This window comes from Macadamia integrifolia, chromosome 6 (assembly GCF_013358625.1).
Source record: "Macadamia integrifolia cultivar HAES 741 chromosome 6, SCU_Mint_v3, whole genome shotgun sequence".
NCBI lineage: Eukaryota > Viridiplantae > Streptophyta > Magnoliopsida > Proteales > Proteaceae > Macadamia > Macadamia integrifolia.
The window spans coordinates 34,850,141-34,867,565 of record NC_056562.1 but is presented as its reverse complement, the minus strand read 5'-3'; the positions used below and the strand labels follow the sequence as shown (position 1 = coordinate 34,867,565).

General features: G+C 38.4%; 2 protein-coding genes across 2 annotated transcripts; both read right to left on the bottom strand.

Moving 5' to 3' along the window:
- Nucleotides 1–4,180: 4,180 nt before the first annotated feature.
- On the bottom strand, nt 4,181–10,959 carry LOC122081181 (malate dehydrogenase [NADP], chloroplastic-like). Its single transcript, XM_042648187.1, has 14 exons — nt 10,540–10,959; nt 10,335–10,425; nt 8,521–8,607; nt 7,534–7,618; nt 6,400–6,581; nt 6,222–6,292; nt 6,054–6,144; nt 5,873–5,947; nt 5,681–5,782; nt 5,460–5,582; nt 4,934–5,002; nt 4,775–4,843; nt 4,633–4,686; nt 4,181–4,528 (listed from the first exon to the last, which is right to left on the bottom strand). Exons 1-14 carry the CDS (start codon nt 10,701–10,703, stop codon nt 4,475–4,477), a joined length of 1,317 nt encoding a protein of 438 aa, XP_042504121.1. The 5' UTR covers nt 10,704–10,959; the 3' UTR covers nt 4,181–4,474.
- A 3,626-nt stretch (nt 10,960–14,585) lies between these two features.
- On the bottom strand, nt 14,586–17,378 carry LOC122081994 (expansin-A9-like). The gene is made up of 3 exons (XM_042649461.1): nt 16,486–17,378; nt 15,972–16,290; nt 14,586–15,311 (listed from the first exon to the last, which is right to left on the bottom strand). The coding sequence occupies exons 1-3, from the start codon at nt 16,772–16,774 to the stop codon at nt 15,002–15,004; spliced, it is 918 nt and encodes a 305-aa protein (XP_042505395.1). The 5' UTR covers nt 16,775–17,378; the 3' UTR covers nt 14,586–15,001.
- Nucleotides 17,379–17,425: the final 47 nt, after the last annotated feature.

Below are 17,425 nucleotides of genomic sequence, written 5' to 3'. Positions count from 1 at the left end.
TATTGTATCTTGGGTTCCCACACAAGAACCTGGAGGGTTGCTACTTACACCATCACACGAAATTTATCACCTCCCCCGTCCTCACCTCCTCAAGAAGAGCCCATCACCTCCATAGAAAACGAATCCTCCCCTATCCCACTCACAATTTCTCCTACTATACCTATTGCCACATCCAATATAGAGATCTCCCCCATCCTCTCAATCTAGTAATGATTCTATTACCCCTATGGTTGATGTCCCTACTGCTACTCCTACTATGAATAGTTATCCAATGGTAACTCGAAACAGCACAAGGCGCCCCAAAATATATCTTGCTCACACTCCCACGACTTACCCAATACCATTGAACCAACTAATTTTAAAGTAGTCAACATATCCTCACTAGAGAGAAATGTCATGGATATTGAATTCACTGCCTTACAATGACTTAGCCAATCAATTGTCGAGTATCGTTCAATGGCCATGACCACCTACGAACTCCTATGGTTGACCTCATTGTTACTTGATTTGGGCATTTCAACTACTCATTTAATCCCTCTCTACTGTGACAATCAGGCGGCTTTTTGTATTGGAACTAATCCGGTCTTCTATGAGAGTACCAAACACATAGAAATCAACTATCATGTCGTTCAGGACAATATTCAAAATGGGCTTCTTAGCCCCCAATATGTCCCTAAAAATTTCCAGATAGCAGATCTCTTCACCAAACCTTTTGGGAAAGGTCTATTTCACTAGCACAAGGCCAAGTTTAGTGTTCTTAATATTAGAGCCCAACTTGATTGGGAGTATTGGAGATGAGGGTGTCAAAAAAGCCCAGTCAGCTTGAACCTGCCCTAACCCACCTTGAGCCCGAATAGGGCCTGGACTGAGATTTCAGCTCATTAGGTGGGCTAGGGTTGAGAATTTCAAGCCCGACTGGGTTGGGCTGGGATTGGGTTGAGGTCTCAACCCAACCCAACTCAACTTTATATATTAAGTATATAATGATATAAATATCTTAATAATTATAAATGGATACTTATGGAAAAAGATATGCAAAAAGTCTTTTTTGTTTCTCCAATATACATATATACGAAAACTTTGGTCTTTTATATCTACAATGCATCTAGATCAAGCAACCGAGTAATCAATAGTACTGAGCTAGGCTAGGTTGGGCCTTGGTTAAGATATCCCAGCTTGACCTAGAACTAGGCTGGGCTTGGGTTGAGTTAGGAGGCCTTAGGAAAGCCACAGCTCAACCTGGCCCATTGACATTCGTAATTTGAGATATGTTCTTGAATTATTCTTTCTTGATTTTCTTGGTTGTATATATATGATAAGATTAGTTGTAAATAAGGTTACCTTCTTGGCTTTCCTTATTTTTAGATATGGTAAGATTAGCTGTAGATAGGATTGCCTTGTTGGCTTTCCTTATTTATTTATTTATTTATTTTTGGTATTGATGGTTTTCCTTACTTTCATTCTTTTGATTTGTATAAGTAAATCTAAATCTAATAAATGAAAATCCTTCAACAAACAATGTGAATATCTTCTTAACAAAGAGTTTTAGGTAAGATTATTATTTTCAAATTTAATTTCCCTGATTTTTTTTGGAAATTTAATTTTCTACTACCATAGATAGTTTTTTCCCTTTTATAACAGCCACAAGTAGTAGATCGGTATAGGATAGGTTCCTCTCTCTATATAGGCTAGGGACCAGAGAGTGATCCCATGGCTAGGAGGAGCCAGGCATGCGTCTCGAGGTCACCCCAGTTGTGAGATTACTTATTGTTCCCTGGGTGCAATAGAGATGAGCGGGATCCGGTTGGTGAATGGAAAGAAAAGAAACTCTTAAATATCCACCCTAAGGGTGTTAATCGGTTTGGTTTCAGTGTAAACGGTTTGATTCGATTGGGTGCAAGAATTTTTAGGTAAAACCAAGACCAAACCATTTAATAAATGGTCTCATATATGAGAACCGAAACCATTTATAAATGGAAATCCGTTTATAAACGGTTTCCGTTTAAATGTTTAAAACGCTTTTCTTATGTTTTCTAACTTTTTATCCAAACAACTTCTTTACCTTTAAATTTTGAATGAAATGAATGTAATTGTAACATTGAATTGAATAGTTTATTGTATATGCCTTTTTTAGTAGTTGTTAAATGTAAACTTTTTTTTTTTTTTTTTTTTTTATTGAAATGTATATAAACTTAACATTGAATGACTTAAACTTATTATGTATTTGTTAATCGGTTTAATGATTTACTAACGGTTTAAACTTTAAAACCTAAACTGAATCACAGTTTCAATTTTAAAACCAAAACCAAACCATTTAATAAAAGGTTTCACGGTTCTAGTGTAAACGGTTAAGTTTGATTTTGGTTTCAAATTCACATCCTTAATCCACCCTATCCCTCAGTCGTCTTTTATTGGTAAGTAAAGATCCTCCTCCTGCCATTGAGGTAAACTATAGAATTTCTTCTCTTTTTTTTTTTTGCTAACAATGGGTATCCAGGCCTTTGGCCTTACTAGTCCCACGGGCCCATACTGACCCCACAACTGCATGGATCGAGTCATATCGGGGTTGAATGAGAACCATTCAACTTTCACTGAAAGCAGTGAAGAGCACTAAACACCCCCGTGTGAGTGGCCCAAGGTGTGCCTGGCGGGAGTCGAACTCAAGATGTCCGAGTTTACAACTCGTACCAAGTTCGTTGCTCACCAATTGCGCTAACCCCCTTGGGTTAAACTATATAATTTCTTATATTTACTTATAAAAAAAAAAAAAAAAAAAAGAACTACAAATTTCTTATTCGATTTCACAATTAATTTACTCCATGTGTTTGAGAGAAGTATTATATAAATGGTGTTCTTTGTTACAAAAGTATAGATCTGAAACAATGGAGTCGCCGAGTTTGAGTTTGTTAAAATTTCTTCTATTACTGATGTTACCATTGTTTCTTGAAACTGTTATTCATGCCGAAGGTTTTGAGATCAAAAGGGATTATTCTTTTGGCCTAAACTCCAAAAAATCTCCTATTTTCATATCAAATCCATCTATTCCATTAAGTTTTGGGCTCAAAAGGCTTGTCCCAAGTGGCCCAAATAATGCATAGTCACCTGGAGAGCCTCCATCGATTTTTAGGCGTAAAAGACTTGTTCCATCTAGCCCAAATCCTAAAGAATCTCCTGAAGAGCCGCCATCAAATTTTGGGCTTAAAAGGCATGTTTCAACTGGCCCAAATCCTACAGAATCTCCCAATGAGCCTCCGTCAGGTTTTGGGCTTAAAAGGCTTGTTCCAAATGGCCCAAATCCTGCAGAATCTTCGGATGAGCCTCCATCAAATTTTGGGCTTAAAAGGTTTGTTCCAACTGGCCCAAATCCTAAAGAATCTCCTTAAGAGCCGCCATAAAGTTTTGAGCATAAAAGACTTGTTCCAACAACTTTTGGGCTTAGAAGACATGATTCAACTCCCCCGAATCCTTCAGGATCTCCCAATGTCCCTCCATCAGGTTTTGGGCTTAAAAAGAGGTGCTCCAACTGGCCCAACTTCTGAAGAATCTCCCGAAGAGCTGCTATGAAGTTTTGAGCGTACAACGCTTGTTCCAACAAGTTTTGGGCTTAAAAGGCGTATTCCAACTGGCCGAAATCCTGCAAAATCTCTTGATAAGCCCCCATCAAGTTTTGGACTTCCCAAAGTTCATGTGACAGTTAACTAGAATCCAAACATTCCAAGAAGGCTTAGGTTTAAATAAAAGGCCTCTAACGTGCTTACAGCCTCCTGAGATTGCTTGTTAGGCTTGTGGTTATTTTCTCCTTTTACTTGTTTCAGACCTTGTTACGCGTTACAATTAATATACGTCTCTGCTTTCACAACTTTGGTTATTTTGCAAACAACACGACACCATGGATTTAGGTATCGGTATCGTACTTATTTGATGCCGATACAACATGAATGCTATCAAGTTCTTGAACTCTCCTAAAAAAATAAAACGTAAGCAATCCACAACATGGTTTTAAGTATCGATATTGGATCGGCTGTATCTCATTGTTAAGTTTTGTACTTAAAAGAAAACAAGGGCAAAAGTGAACAATCCGGGTCAGTATCGGATCAATATCTGCTGACACCAACACTGATAACTAAATCCTTGGTCTGCAGGCAGGGCCGCAGGAGAGCAACATGCAAAGTCCTTGCCATCAAAGAAAACTAATCCGACAATTTGACTTATCAGAATAGGATACAAGTACATAATTTATCTAATACATTAACAAATTTAGATTTTAGACATGGTTACTGGATCAAAAAAATTGTGCTACCACACCAGCTCAAAGCTACTGCATAAGAAAGCATTTTACCATGGATGACCTATGCATGTGTTCATAGTACATATAAACAAGCAGCAGGCGACTGAAAATTTTTTGCTCCGCAATTCTGCTTCTCTTGTTGAAAGCTTCTATTAAATTTCTGAGAGAAGTACCATAGCATCAGTCTTACTGCTCTCCAGGAAGCATTGTGTCCTCAGGAAGGTCGCAGAATGCATTACCCTGGATATGAGCATATTATATTGTAAATTTTGTAACGTGTTACCCTGCTTAGCAACCAAAGAAGGTGATCTTCTAGGATCTTTATAACTGCCCAAACTACTTACCTCCCCTGTAAGGTGGGCCACACATCTCTTCTCAGCTAGTAACTCAGCTTCACTCTGCAATATATTGGCAGAGTTGCAGCACATGTCAAATGAATGCCACACGTTGGTAGTAAATTGATAATGGGTTGTTCATAAAGCAAACCTTTTTTATACGCTCACAGAGGAAGTTGTCAATGATCACATCCTTCACAAGCTCGTAATCACCATTGCCCTGAACATTAAGGTGATTGATGAGAGTATCTAAAATGCAACCGAGCAAAAGAAACATCATTAGTAATTAATCACCAAGCACAGAACTCACATCTGATCTGCATGGCATACTGAAAACAATATCCTCTGCGATTCCATATGGATTTCCATTGGTATAAACCTGGAATTGCATGGTAAAATGTAAGATTGGACATATATCTATCTCCCAAACTCTGAAATTTCATCAATATCTATCAAATTTTAAGACAATCAAATGGTGTGAAAGGTAGGAAATGAAGTAAATAAAGAACAATGTTTCTGGTTATCTTAAAATATGAGGACTTGAAGCTGGAATTTACCTTAGCCTAGTCCTCTTTATCCTTTCGAAACAAGAAATATCTTTCGATGTGGGAAAATAGAAAGAAATGAATATAAACCAATATTAAGAGCACTTACTGGATGATTTACAAATGCCAGTCATTATGTTCGTTCAGATTTATCATTTTGATCCATCGTTGTGAACATTGAGCTAAAATTTATTTCCTTTCCCGGTTTAACATGAAGCAATATATTTTGCTAGAGCAGCTTATGAATTCAATATTAAGAACCCTAAAAGTACTGAAAAAACATGAACTCACCCCTGTAGAAAACCAATCTCCCTTTGGCGTCGGAGTGATGAGGGACTTTATGGCATCAACTATTGATACAGCAGTTGATGCGGCTGAAGATCTTCCCCATTTTTTAATTAGCACACCTCCTCTCTGCAAAACCGTTGTTTCTCTGTCTCTAGTAATTGAATGTTTACAGGCAACCAAATTAGGCAACTAAGTCTTGAGCAGTTCTATTATAAAACATTTACCTTCTGGACCTTTTCGGTAAACTCTTTCTCTAGCCATTCAGTGTCCTGTATAACTTCTTTCACAGGTATACCATTGATTTTTGCATTCAAAAAATCTGGAACCTATTAAATTTTAAAAATAAACTTCATTCAAGAGTCACAAATGGATATTTCTTAATATTTGTGCATTTTCCACAGAACCTATTCAGTAACCTGAGTAGTGGAATGGTTTCCCCAGATTGTCATATTTGACACTTTGTCGTAAAACACACCTGCTTTAAGGGCAAGCTGCACAAAACATAACAATGTGTTGTATAACATTTCATTTATTTTCATTGTGATACCCATAATTGAAAAACATCACCAGAAGGAAATCTTCACAGGAAATGTCCACCTGACACTTGGCTCTATTCTCATCCAACCTAGTCAAAGCATGGAAGTTCTTTGCAGGTATATTTGGTGCATTTTTCAAACAAATAAGAGCGCTGCACAGGAAATCAAATCAGATCTTTCAGTAAGAATCAACGAATAGGAAAATCACATTTCAAGATTTTTTCCTTACTTTGTGTTGCAAGGATTGCCGACGACTATCACTTTAACATTACGGGATGCAACGGCATTGAGTGCTTTTCCCTAGATTAACCACCAAAAGATTGAAGAATATATAACAAACAGTGAGGTAGAAGCAAGTTATGGTTTATATATAAGTTATGAATAATAGAAGAGGTCTATAAAGGAACCTGTTCAGCGAATATCTGCCCATTAATATCTAATAAGCCTGCTCGTTCCATTCCAGGACCTCGAGGCTTTGCTCCAATTAGAAGAGCCCATTCTACATCCTGGAACACCTCATAGGGATCAATGCTGATACTTACTTCCCTTAGAAGAGGATATAAGGAGTCCTCTAGTTCCATGGCAACTCCTGCACAGATCAACACAACATTGAAGTGCTTGGAGAAATAACATTCACCGTTCCAGGAAATCATAATATCAAGCTCAATCAATGGGCTCAGATAGGCAGAGGCTACACGATAAGGAAGACAATTGTAGAAATCTACATAAGGATTGCATATATACATGTTTTTTACCCCCCCTCCTTTTGTTTGGCTCCTATTTTCATTATACTCTTCTAAATAGTAATAAATATTTCCTTCCAAATTAAGAAATAAACATATTTTGCAATTTTTTTTTTTGGGGGTGGGGAATTTCTATAATGTGTATATAGAGAAATTTTCCAGCACTATTTTTTTTTTTTTTGCCACATGTATGAGTGATGTGGCAATTCTAACCTTTGGATGTTTAGAAAATGATGTAAATGCGCCACATGTCAAGTTTCAGATCCAGACTCAATAAATCCTCTAATCTGTAGGCATACCCTCCCGTGTATGTCCATGCACCGCACGATAGTCACATAGTATTTCCTGTTTTTTTCAGTACCTTGTTTTGCCACTTGGAAAACCAGATAGAGCTGAAACTTGGCATGCAAGAACAAGACCTTAAAGTCAACCTGTACACAGATTTTATCCCAACTGAACTGCCACGGCATGCAAAGCTACTTCCGGGTGAGGGCATGCTGAACCCCCGCTCCCATATTTTTGAACAAGTTAGTAGTTATACATTTTCATTTTTTGTTCCTACTAACTAGAAAATTTATATATTTTAGTTTATAGCTTTAATGGTGTATCACAAAATCTAAACAATATTTCTTTCCATGTTATGCGCTTATTAGGTGTTGTTTATAAATTATTCTCTTAACTGATTGTCCTATCAATGGGTCCAATATATTATTTGCAAGCTACCCTTTCGGAAGATGTAACTAAAAAAAGAAAAAAAAAGACAGTTCAACAAAATAATCCAACTTCCAAAAGCCATACCTTCAAGAGCTTGGAATGACCTGTCAGACCCCAACAATTGCAAGGCAATGGGTTGATCTGGCCCAAAAACTTCACCAGATGCAAGCTGCCAAAGTGAGACAAGTTAGATTCAAACTCTGAAATGGTTATTGTGAAATGTAAGAACATAGAGAAAATGTCTGTCCTAGTTCAATAAATATATATTTCAGGGTTTTATTCACTTAAAATTTTTTGTAGCTCTTGTAGGGATGTGAGTCACTTTTACATTCTGTTGATCAGATAGTTTAAGTTTGCAATAGCAGGTCAATATCAAAAAGAGAGAGGATCATATTTGAGGAATTGGATAGAAGTCGGATGTTTGCTAGAGGACGGTAGGTACCGTTCCTATAAGACAAGTAAGTATTTATTACATGAATATGGAACCAAATGAGTATTAATTCAACCAACTCAGGAAAATAAGTACATATAGTTATTATGAATTTAGGAGATGGATAGTAGTCACTGGTTTCAGTCATCACCACTGTGAAGCAACAACATATTCCATCATCAGTTAAGAACAGTTTCTATAAGAAGTTAAAAAGATGTATCAAGCAGGAATCTGCTCATCTATAAGCACCAAATGCTCTATCGATCTCAATTAACATCGCTAATAAATTAAGCAACTATCTTGATGCAAAGTCTGGCATGGGAAAGTGTGTTTCCATATTTGTAGAAGTCCATATGTTGTTTAATATGATTTGTTATTGACTTGGGACTGTACAACAGTTTTGTGTTGATCAATGCTCACTCTCATATTTTACAGAGACAATGCTTTTACTTTTGAAAATCAACCTCCAATTCCATCCACAAGGAAGAAAAAAAGACTCTTCCTGAATATTGTGAAGGGGACATTAGTTTTATCTTGTCAAACATTACTTGTTTCAGAAAACTATAATGAGAACTTATGGCTTGCAATTGAATCTTAATAACTAACAAAAATATAGAGCTGAATTAATAAGAATTCCTTACTTTGAAAAGCAGATGATTAGATATCATTCCAGCAGCACCTGAAACTGCGACTTTAATTAAGCTCTTCCATGATTTTGTCTCCTCTTCCTGTAATGAAAATTAAACACATATGCATCAGCACTAGTTAATATCAACTAAAACAATCGAAAGATAGGAAGGAGAGACATTTTCTGGGAAAATAACTGCAATAAAACAATTTCATGGAATCAGAACATATATGATTCTTCCCCATTAGTGACAAAGTTCAATCAGAATTAGAATAAATGATTAAGTCTTCCTGCCCTGTCTCAGAAACTGTGAGTGGGTTCGTCTGCATAGGACACCCCCCCCCCCCCCCCCCCAAAAAAAAAAAATGGTACAGAAACTCGAACTTCTTGAGCAGTTATTATGGTTCTCTTAACTCTCACACTTAATGAAGAGTCACAAAAGGGTGAGTATTGGGTGAAACTTAGGAGGGAGGAACGGTTATTAGTAACATGTTGGTTTTGTTCGAGTCATGCTGAGTTTTCAACATTTATAAAAATGTGACGTTGAGATTTGTTAACAACTAAATCTCTACTTTTTGTTTTCATGTTCAATCATAGCATGGTACCTAGCGATCGTGGCTGGTTAGATCCCTGTTCTACCATTCCCATCTATCTAGGGATACATCTACTGTTCGATCACTATTATTGATGTCTTCTCAACTTCATATAGCCCACATTGTCTTGGTCATTCTGTTGTCCCGGTAGAGCCTTTAACTTGCACCCTTGCAATGGTGAAGTACTGATCTGGTTGGACAGGACCAAACAATCGTATTTGACTTCCCCTCATCTTTTCAGCTATTGATTGGAGATCTATGGAGCTAAGCACATCTATGAATAGAGTTTTTTTTTTTTTTTGGTAAAGATCTATGAATAGAGTTGAGTGGAGAAAAAAGATTCGCGTAGCTGACCTGATTTTGTTAGAATGAGGCTTAGTTGAGATAACTTAAACTGGGGGTGAGGGAGATTATGATATCACCCCAATTCTTCATTTTTATCTGCTAGAAACAAATTTTTTGTGCCATTTTTGAGGAAAAACAGATGACTTTTTTTTATGGGGGAGGGTAGTGTGGAAAGCATTAGTGACTACCAATTTAGATGTGTCAATAGTGGCCTGGCTTCCTGTTGTAAACCCAGTCGGGTGCTTCTACATGCAACTCATGCCAGAAAATCAAAGGTAGAAACTTCAATAATAAATCAAGACATAGATCCTGAAATTCATTTTCATGCATCTAATCCAAAGGAGTTCATGCCATTAAAGGACAAGACTAAAAGGCAAGGTCAAATGCCACCTAGGAACTAGTTTTGTTCTACGGATATAAACTAACACAAGGTGTTTTTTCTTGCAAAGTTGAAATCATGGGTACAACACCATTTGTCTATGTAGTTCATTCAGGGAAGTCGTGAATTTATGTATGGGCCTTCATCCACTACTTCTCCCTCAAACTGAAACTTAGGTACCTAACTAAAGTCTTACCTTACATTCTTCAGAAAAGAAAATGTAAAGGGGGAGAAAGAAGATGGTGAAAATATCCTAAACTTCTTCGAGTTCGGGTCACATCATAAACGAAAAAAATAGATGCAGAATCAAGTAATCATAGAGATACGAAAAACAAACACAGAGATAAAACAGATCCCTAATATCATAGATGAGTTTCATGTCGAAATATATCAGCTTACCAAGGGAACCAACCCCACTGCAACAATGAGAAATATCACACCCCCAACTCATGAAAACGGAGATTAAAATGAACTTAAAGAAAAAATTGGAGTAAAGTTCAAGTATATTACGGCCATGAGATCGTAAGTGAGGCAGAAGACCCCGAAGCACTCCTTTTTATTGGCCTCATTAACCTGTGGAGTGACCGGTGCCTGTACTTCGCTGAGATCGAATAGAGATAACATGTAAGAAGTAGAGGAGTAGAATTTAATCATTGGAAGGAGAAGATAAAGTAAAGAAATCCAATCGAAGAAAAAAGCAGAACCAAGCACTAACCTGGGTGCGATAGAACAGAGCACTTTGGCATTGCGGGCTCGAGAAGGCGCCCGCAACTCAATTCGACGGTGGTTGTAGAAACGAGTTGAGGAAGATGATAATGAGAACTGGGAGGAAAGAAATCGAGTTTCTGTGCGTGAAATTGAGAATTCTGCTAACGCCATGGCGATCAGGAGAGAGCAGAGCAACAGAGAGGCTTTGTTTCCTTGGAGGGAGAAGAGGGAAGAATCACCAATAAATGTACCAAAAGAGATGGGATTTTGAAATAACGAGTACAAGGTCACCCAACGGACACGTGTCACCACAGCATGATCCAAAAGGCCTTTACAAGTCGTTGGTATTTGGGACTGGGTTGAGTTCAGCCTGCCTAGGGCTTAGCCCATTTCTCTGGGCCTCCACCGTTTTCCCTTCAATTTCAGGCCGAAGTACCCAGCCAAACTGGTGCAAACCCACTCATCAACATATATAATATTTGTAAAAGCTTCCCCACGACGCCATATTGCAATTTCCATCTCACATGGGTTTTTTTTTTTTCTCTCTGTTCTATTATATATATATGGGTCCCACGTGTGATATGCATATTCTTCCCCACATTTGTAATGTAGGAAACCAGAGGGAGTGGCCAAGGTTGGGTACATTAGCACGCTCTCTCTCTCTCTCACACGCACACACACATAAAATATCTCTTGCCTTCATATATAAAACCATATCGGTGCACTTTATTGATATGCTCCCTTATGTTGCTTGTTCATAAAACTATTTCTTATATAATAAAATCCTTTAAAATTATTTAGGTTGTAGGTCAATTTACATTCTAAGATGATAATGCAAAATGACCTAAAATGCATACCAAACACAATCTGGTATACACTCCAAAAAAAATATACCATACACAATCTTAATTTAAAAAGTTTGACATGATTTCAGAGATAATTTTCCCATAATTTTTATAGCAATCAAAATAGGCATTTTAATAATTGTAAGGAAAATTTACTATGCCACCCCCTAGAGAATGCCATTATTAGAAGAACACTCCATTTGTTTCATCAAATTACATTCAGAACCCCTGTCGTCAATCATTAAAAGATCCGTGCCCATCTGTACCAATGAAGTGAATGGATTGCCCTACCTCTCTCCTTGGCCTTGGACCTTTCTCCATCATCAGAAAGAGGAATCATCATCCATGGGCGGAATGACCATTATAACCTATTCACTAAAACCCATGTTTTAATCCAAGTCCTCCTTACTCTTACCAATACTCACCTTCACCGTGCAATTGAAGAATACAAGCGCAGAGAAACGCCCGAGAGAGAGAGAGAGAGACCCAATTTCCAGCACAACGCCACCGTCGGCGGTGTTCTCCATCACTTCACCTTGCAGTTGAGGGCATCACATGTTGTGAGCCATTTCTTTTGAGGTTTAGTGCACTTTTGCAGAATTAATCGACAAGATCGTCCCAGTGGCCATGAACTATGAGGTTGGATTCTTTCATGCTACCACTGCAAGGGGTTGGAAGGCATTGGACCCCATTTTCTTCTTCATGAACCCTCGCCCAGTTTATTAGGTGACATTCCTGAACCAGTAACCAGAAGAAATTCCAATAAATTATAATATTCTCAGACTCTTGGCGAACCTGGCGGTTGGTTCGTTTACAGAGTACGACTAGAGGAGCGTTTGTTCGCCTGCAGAAGAGCAATGATCCATTAAAGAATAAAGAAAAACCTTACCCACTTGGTTTATTTTCTAGATTTCTCACAGTTTCGTCTCTCTTTTTTTTTTTTCTCTATCTGAAACCAAAGTTTTAGTAAGAAATAGGGTATAATCGTCGGTAATTAAGCATTGAATTTCCAACGAAGGAAAGAGAGCGATGTCGACACTTGTGAGGAAGAGGTTGACCGATGTGGGATTTCAAGAGGTTGCAGCAAGATCTACCTGCGGGGATCAGTGGAGCTCCTCTGGATAATAACATTATGTTATGGAATGCTAGGATTTTTGGGTATTTCTTCTTCTCTATCTATTAAGAGAGATTTATACACTCCATTGAAGCAAGTCTAAAATTGGTTCTCTCATAGTGGACTCCTTAATTATTCTTGTAAGCGTGCATCGTTCTTTTGATAGATGGTGATGATTTGTGATGTTCTGCACGATTGTGGTTCCAAATCGATAATCAAATCGATAGGAGAAAGATATATTAGGTCTGATATGGGGATGAGACCCATTACATGGGTATTTTATGTACTTTACATCCACTAAAGGTATTTTGGTATTTAAAAGAAACTATAGTAATTGATATCATCATATAAGGTATATTCCTTAACAGTGAATGACGGTAAGGGATCTGGGCCCGTTTGATAACATTTCTGCCGTTTCTGTTTCAAGAAACGACAGAAACATAAATTTCCGTTTCTAGAAACAGAAACGGAATTAAAGGTGTTTGATAAGTCATGTTTTTAGAAGTCGATAGTAACCAATAAAAGAATGGCCACAAGTCGTTTCTAGAAACGGCGAAACAAGTTCAACTTGCTTAGGTCGTTTTTTGAACCATAAATAAGTAAAAATTTCTATTTCTATTTCTAAAAATAAGTGAAACGAAACAGTTTTATCAAACGCTTTTTACTCCGTTTCTGCTGTTTCTGAAAATAGAAACTGCAGAAACGTGCTTCTTGAAACGTTATCAAACGGGCCCTAAATCTAATTTGGTGAAACATAGAGAGTGTTCTTATAATAGTGGCATTCTCTAGTGGGTGGTGCGATAAATTTTTCTAATTGCAATTAGTTGAAGCTATAGTCTCGTTCTTGCAAATCCACATGATTCAAGGATGTAAAGAGCTACATCAAATTGTGTCCTTATAGTATTAAAAGTGAAAAATAGCGAAATTGAAAAAAAATTATGACTAGCTTCGATTAGAAAAGTTAGTTGATGTTTGTGATTGATGTCATATAGGCATTTGAAATGGAAAAGCAAAGTTATATGACACATTTTATATGAGTACCAGGAGGTAAGCTAAAAATTATTTTAGAAAAAGTGGTGAGAAAAAGACAGGGATGTTTTGAGTTAACTACAAATACGTTTTCAAATAAAATTGAATAGTAAAACAAGAACTAAGTATCTGCCCCATTTAGCTAAGAATAAGTTTACTTTAATTAAATTAGTTGTATGACACATTTTATATGAATACCAAGAGGTAAGCTAAAAATTATTTTAGAAAAAGTGGTGAGAAAAAGACAGGGATGTTTTGAGTTAACTACAAATACGTATTCAAATAAAATTGAATAGCAAAGCAAGATCTAAGTATCTGCCCCATTTAGCTAAGAATAAGTTTACTTTAATTAAATTAGTTGTATGACACATTTTATATGAGTACCAAGAGGTAAGCTAAAAATTATTTTAGAAAAAGTGGTGAGAAAAAGACAGGGATATTTTGAGTTAACTACAAATACGTTTTCAAATAAAATTGAATAGTAAAGCAAGGTCTAAGTATCTGCCCCATTAGCTAAGAATAAGTTTACTTTACTTAAATTAAAGTTTTCTTGAATTCACCGCCTAATCCTAAAGTCTAGGGGTTTGTGAACCTCACAAAAATACCCCTATTGCCATTTTCATGCTCTTGATGACCCCTCATTCACCCTACATACCGGGAAACTTGCTCCTAAATAAAAAAAAATATGTCCATTGAATTTAGGAGCTAGTTGAGGTATCAGGCAAGGCTATAGGTGCATATAGTAATCCTCCTTTATCCTTAACAACCTTTTTTTTTTTTTTTGGGGGGGGGGGTAAACACTTGACACCTCACATCATACTATCATAGGTTGAAAACTTATCTCATAAGCCAATATGAACATATGATAAGGGATCTTTGGCATTAGGACCCTATAAAATAGGAATCAGAGTGGTAGCCATGATTGATCGCAATTTTGGTCAATTTGACACAACTGATTCATGCTAGAAAAACCTAAAATTTTTCAGATCTGAGGGCCGATTGTAAGGTTCTTAGGATAGATTTCAATCCAATTTGATCTCCAATTCCATGCTTTAAGACTATGCATTCTGGGAAACAGTCCATTTAAACGATGAATCAAATGAAAATACATTGACATCTCTTTACAGGCAATAGAGTCATAAATTGTAAAGTGAAATAAACACATAAATTAATCAATGTTTCATCTTTTGTTTTTCTTCTCCTTTTGTTCAATGCGCAACCAGCTTGCTCTTTCAAACACGTTGTGAAACTAACATGTAACAGCCTCACCATTCTTATTTACCCAAAAAAATAAAAAAAATAAAAATCTCCAATCTTGACCAAAACCAGCCCACACCGGCAATTATAAATCAAACAAAGAGTATACTAGCTACTCCAGGAGCAGGAGGAAGGAATACATATAACGGAAGTCAGTGGGGGCTGCGTTTCTGCTTTTAGAAATGAGATCGATCGCGAGGCAGGGTCGATGATGATGATGATGATTACCTGAAGTTCTTGCCTTCGTAGGTTTGGCCGAACTGCCAGTTGCGTGGAGCAACGTGCCAGGCGGTGCTGGTCCTCCCGTCGCTAGCCACGACTCGGAAGGTGAGTGACTCACCGACCAACACAGTACCGGTTTGCCAATTCATTCCCCAGTTGCGTGACATTTCTGTCCATGGCACATTTTTATCACCCTTCACTTTCACACTCTTGATGTCTCCGGCGCCTCCCACATTCCATACCAGAACAAGTGTGAAGTATGGGCTCCCTCCTATGGTGAACCTAATTCCTCCATGCTTCTGGCAAGATACCCTGCATGCATGCACCCATATATGTAAAACCATTTTAATGAGAATAAGTTTTTTGCACGTTTGTTCACCTGCATCCACGTGCTAAGAGCCAACACCTCTGTCTTATTTACTGTTATTTACAAGGTGAAGAAGGGTATTTATGAAAGCAAAAGGACCGGGACAAGAAAAGTCTGTGTAGAAGAATTGAACTTCATTTTTTTTTGCGTAAAATTATAAGTCTTGAAGTTTGGATCCTCTGCAAGTAAGTTCACCTGGATGTACATGTAAGTATCTAATATCTGTCCCATTTTTTTGTCATTAAAAAGGTGGAAAGATGATTCTCTCGAATGTACATCTAAGTGAACATCCATGCAATGGATCCATTCTCACCATCAAGAGTGTTTGATAGAGCCTTTTTTTTTATTTTGGGGGGGGGGGGGGGGGGCGGGGGGGGGGGGGTGGGGGGGGGGGGGGGGGGGGGGGGGGAGCGGTGCCTTGGGCAGGGGCGGGGGCCGCGGGTGGGGGTGGGAGGCGGGGAGGGCGGGGGGATCGCATCAGGCGCGTATGTGGGCCGTAGTGGGCGGGTGGGGGGGAAGAAATCACATCATGTATGTATTATGAGGAGCTGATCTGGACTCTAAAAGAATGTAGAAAAGCAATGTTGCAGAAAATGGTGATTAACCTGCGATACTGAACGGGAATAATGCCGGCCTTATAATCGGCAATCTGAAGGAAAGCAGCCTGGGCGAGATCAAAATGATGGAGGGGTGGGTTGCACCATCCTCCATTGTCAGACGCTTGCTGGTAGTTTGGTGGGCAAAGGTTGGTGGCAGTAACAAAGAGAGAATGCTGCCCTGGCTTGCACCACTGGGGATCGTTCACACACTTGATCTCATAACACGACCCGCATGTCGACCCCTTATTGAACATAGCTTCACTTAGTGCTGCTGTCTGATACCCATACCCTTGGCTGTTCAAATCACCATAACCGCATGCACCCCCTACCATGAAGAAATCCATTATTTTCATTTATATATACAAGCATGAAATAATTTTTATAAATAATACACGAATTTACTAAAGCTGTGTTTGGTTTACATTCTCAATATATAACATATTCTTGATTTTTCGCTATACCCAAAATCTATTCCAAGAGTGCATACCAAACACAGCCTAAATATATTCAAGTAGCATACCCATTGTTCCTGAGCCATCGCTGCCTCCGTAGAAGGTAGCATGAGCCATCACCCAGGGTCCAGGCTTGAACTTGGGTTTGTGGTTCTTGTGAATCGGCTGTGTATGGCGACCACGGTTGGCGTGGTACCAGCGCTTGGCATGGCGCCAGGGTGCAGCTATGTGGTGGCGGCCGGGGTGGTGGCCACCATGGGGTTTCATTCCACGATGGTGGCCGATGGCTTGGACCTCCTGGAGGACAAGCGCAAGGAGGATGAGTAATGACAAGAGGTTGCACCAAGGCGATGCCATTTTGGCAGAGGTTGAATTGAAGGCGTTTGAATGGTCTTTCCAGCTGGTTTAGAGACTTGAAAGAAAGTTACATAATATATAGGTTGCCTCCCTCTTGCCGTTTAAATTTACCAGTATATATATTTTGAGGTTGAGTTAGTTTCAACTGCAGAAAGAGGGGATACCAGTGAATTAGGCCGAAATGGAACGGCTCATGGCTCTTCCTTGAGGCCTTCCTTTTCTCTCGATATCCGAAACTGCCTCCAAACCGATGTAGTTTATTTTTTCCTTATTACAGCAAGGCTAGGTCCAGTACTTACTGGTTTGGTGCTGCATTTGGCACTTTGGATAAATTAAGCCACCCTCAAGTTTTGGTTGCTTTAAATTCAATAAATGGTTTCAAACATTTGAAAGGCATCGGTCAGATCGGCCATGATTTATCTCGACTCTGGAAATTTCAAAGCGGCTGATTCTAAGGGTTCTCAGACCGATGCTGATCAATTTCAACAGATTCCAACCCAATACAGATTGATTCATCGGCAGGGACCGATTCAACCCATAATTACAGGTATCAGGATGGACAACACTAAATCATAGACCAACCATGTAATAATCTAGATTGGGATTTAAGTCCAAAATGCAGAAAATTTTGGGCCGATTGGGAAATTCACT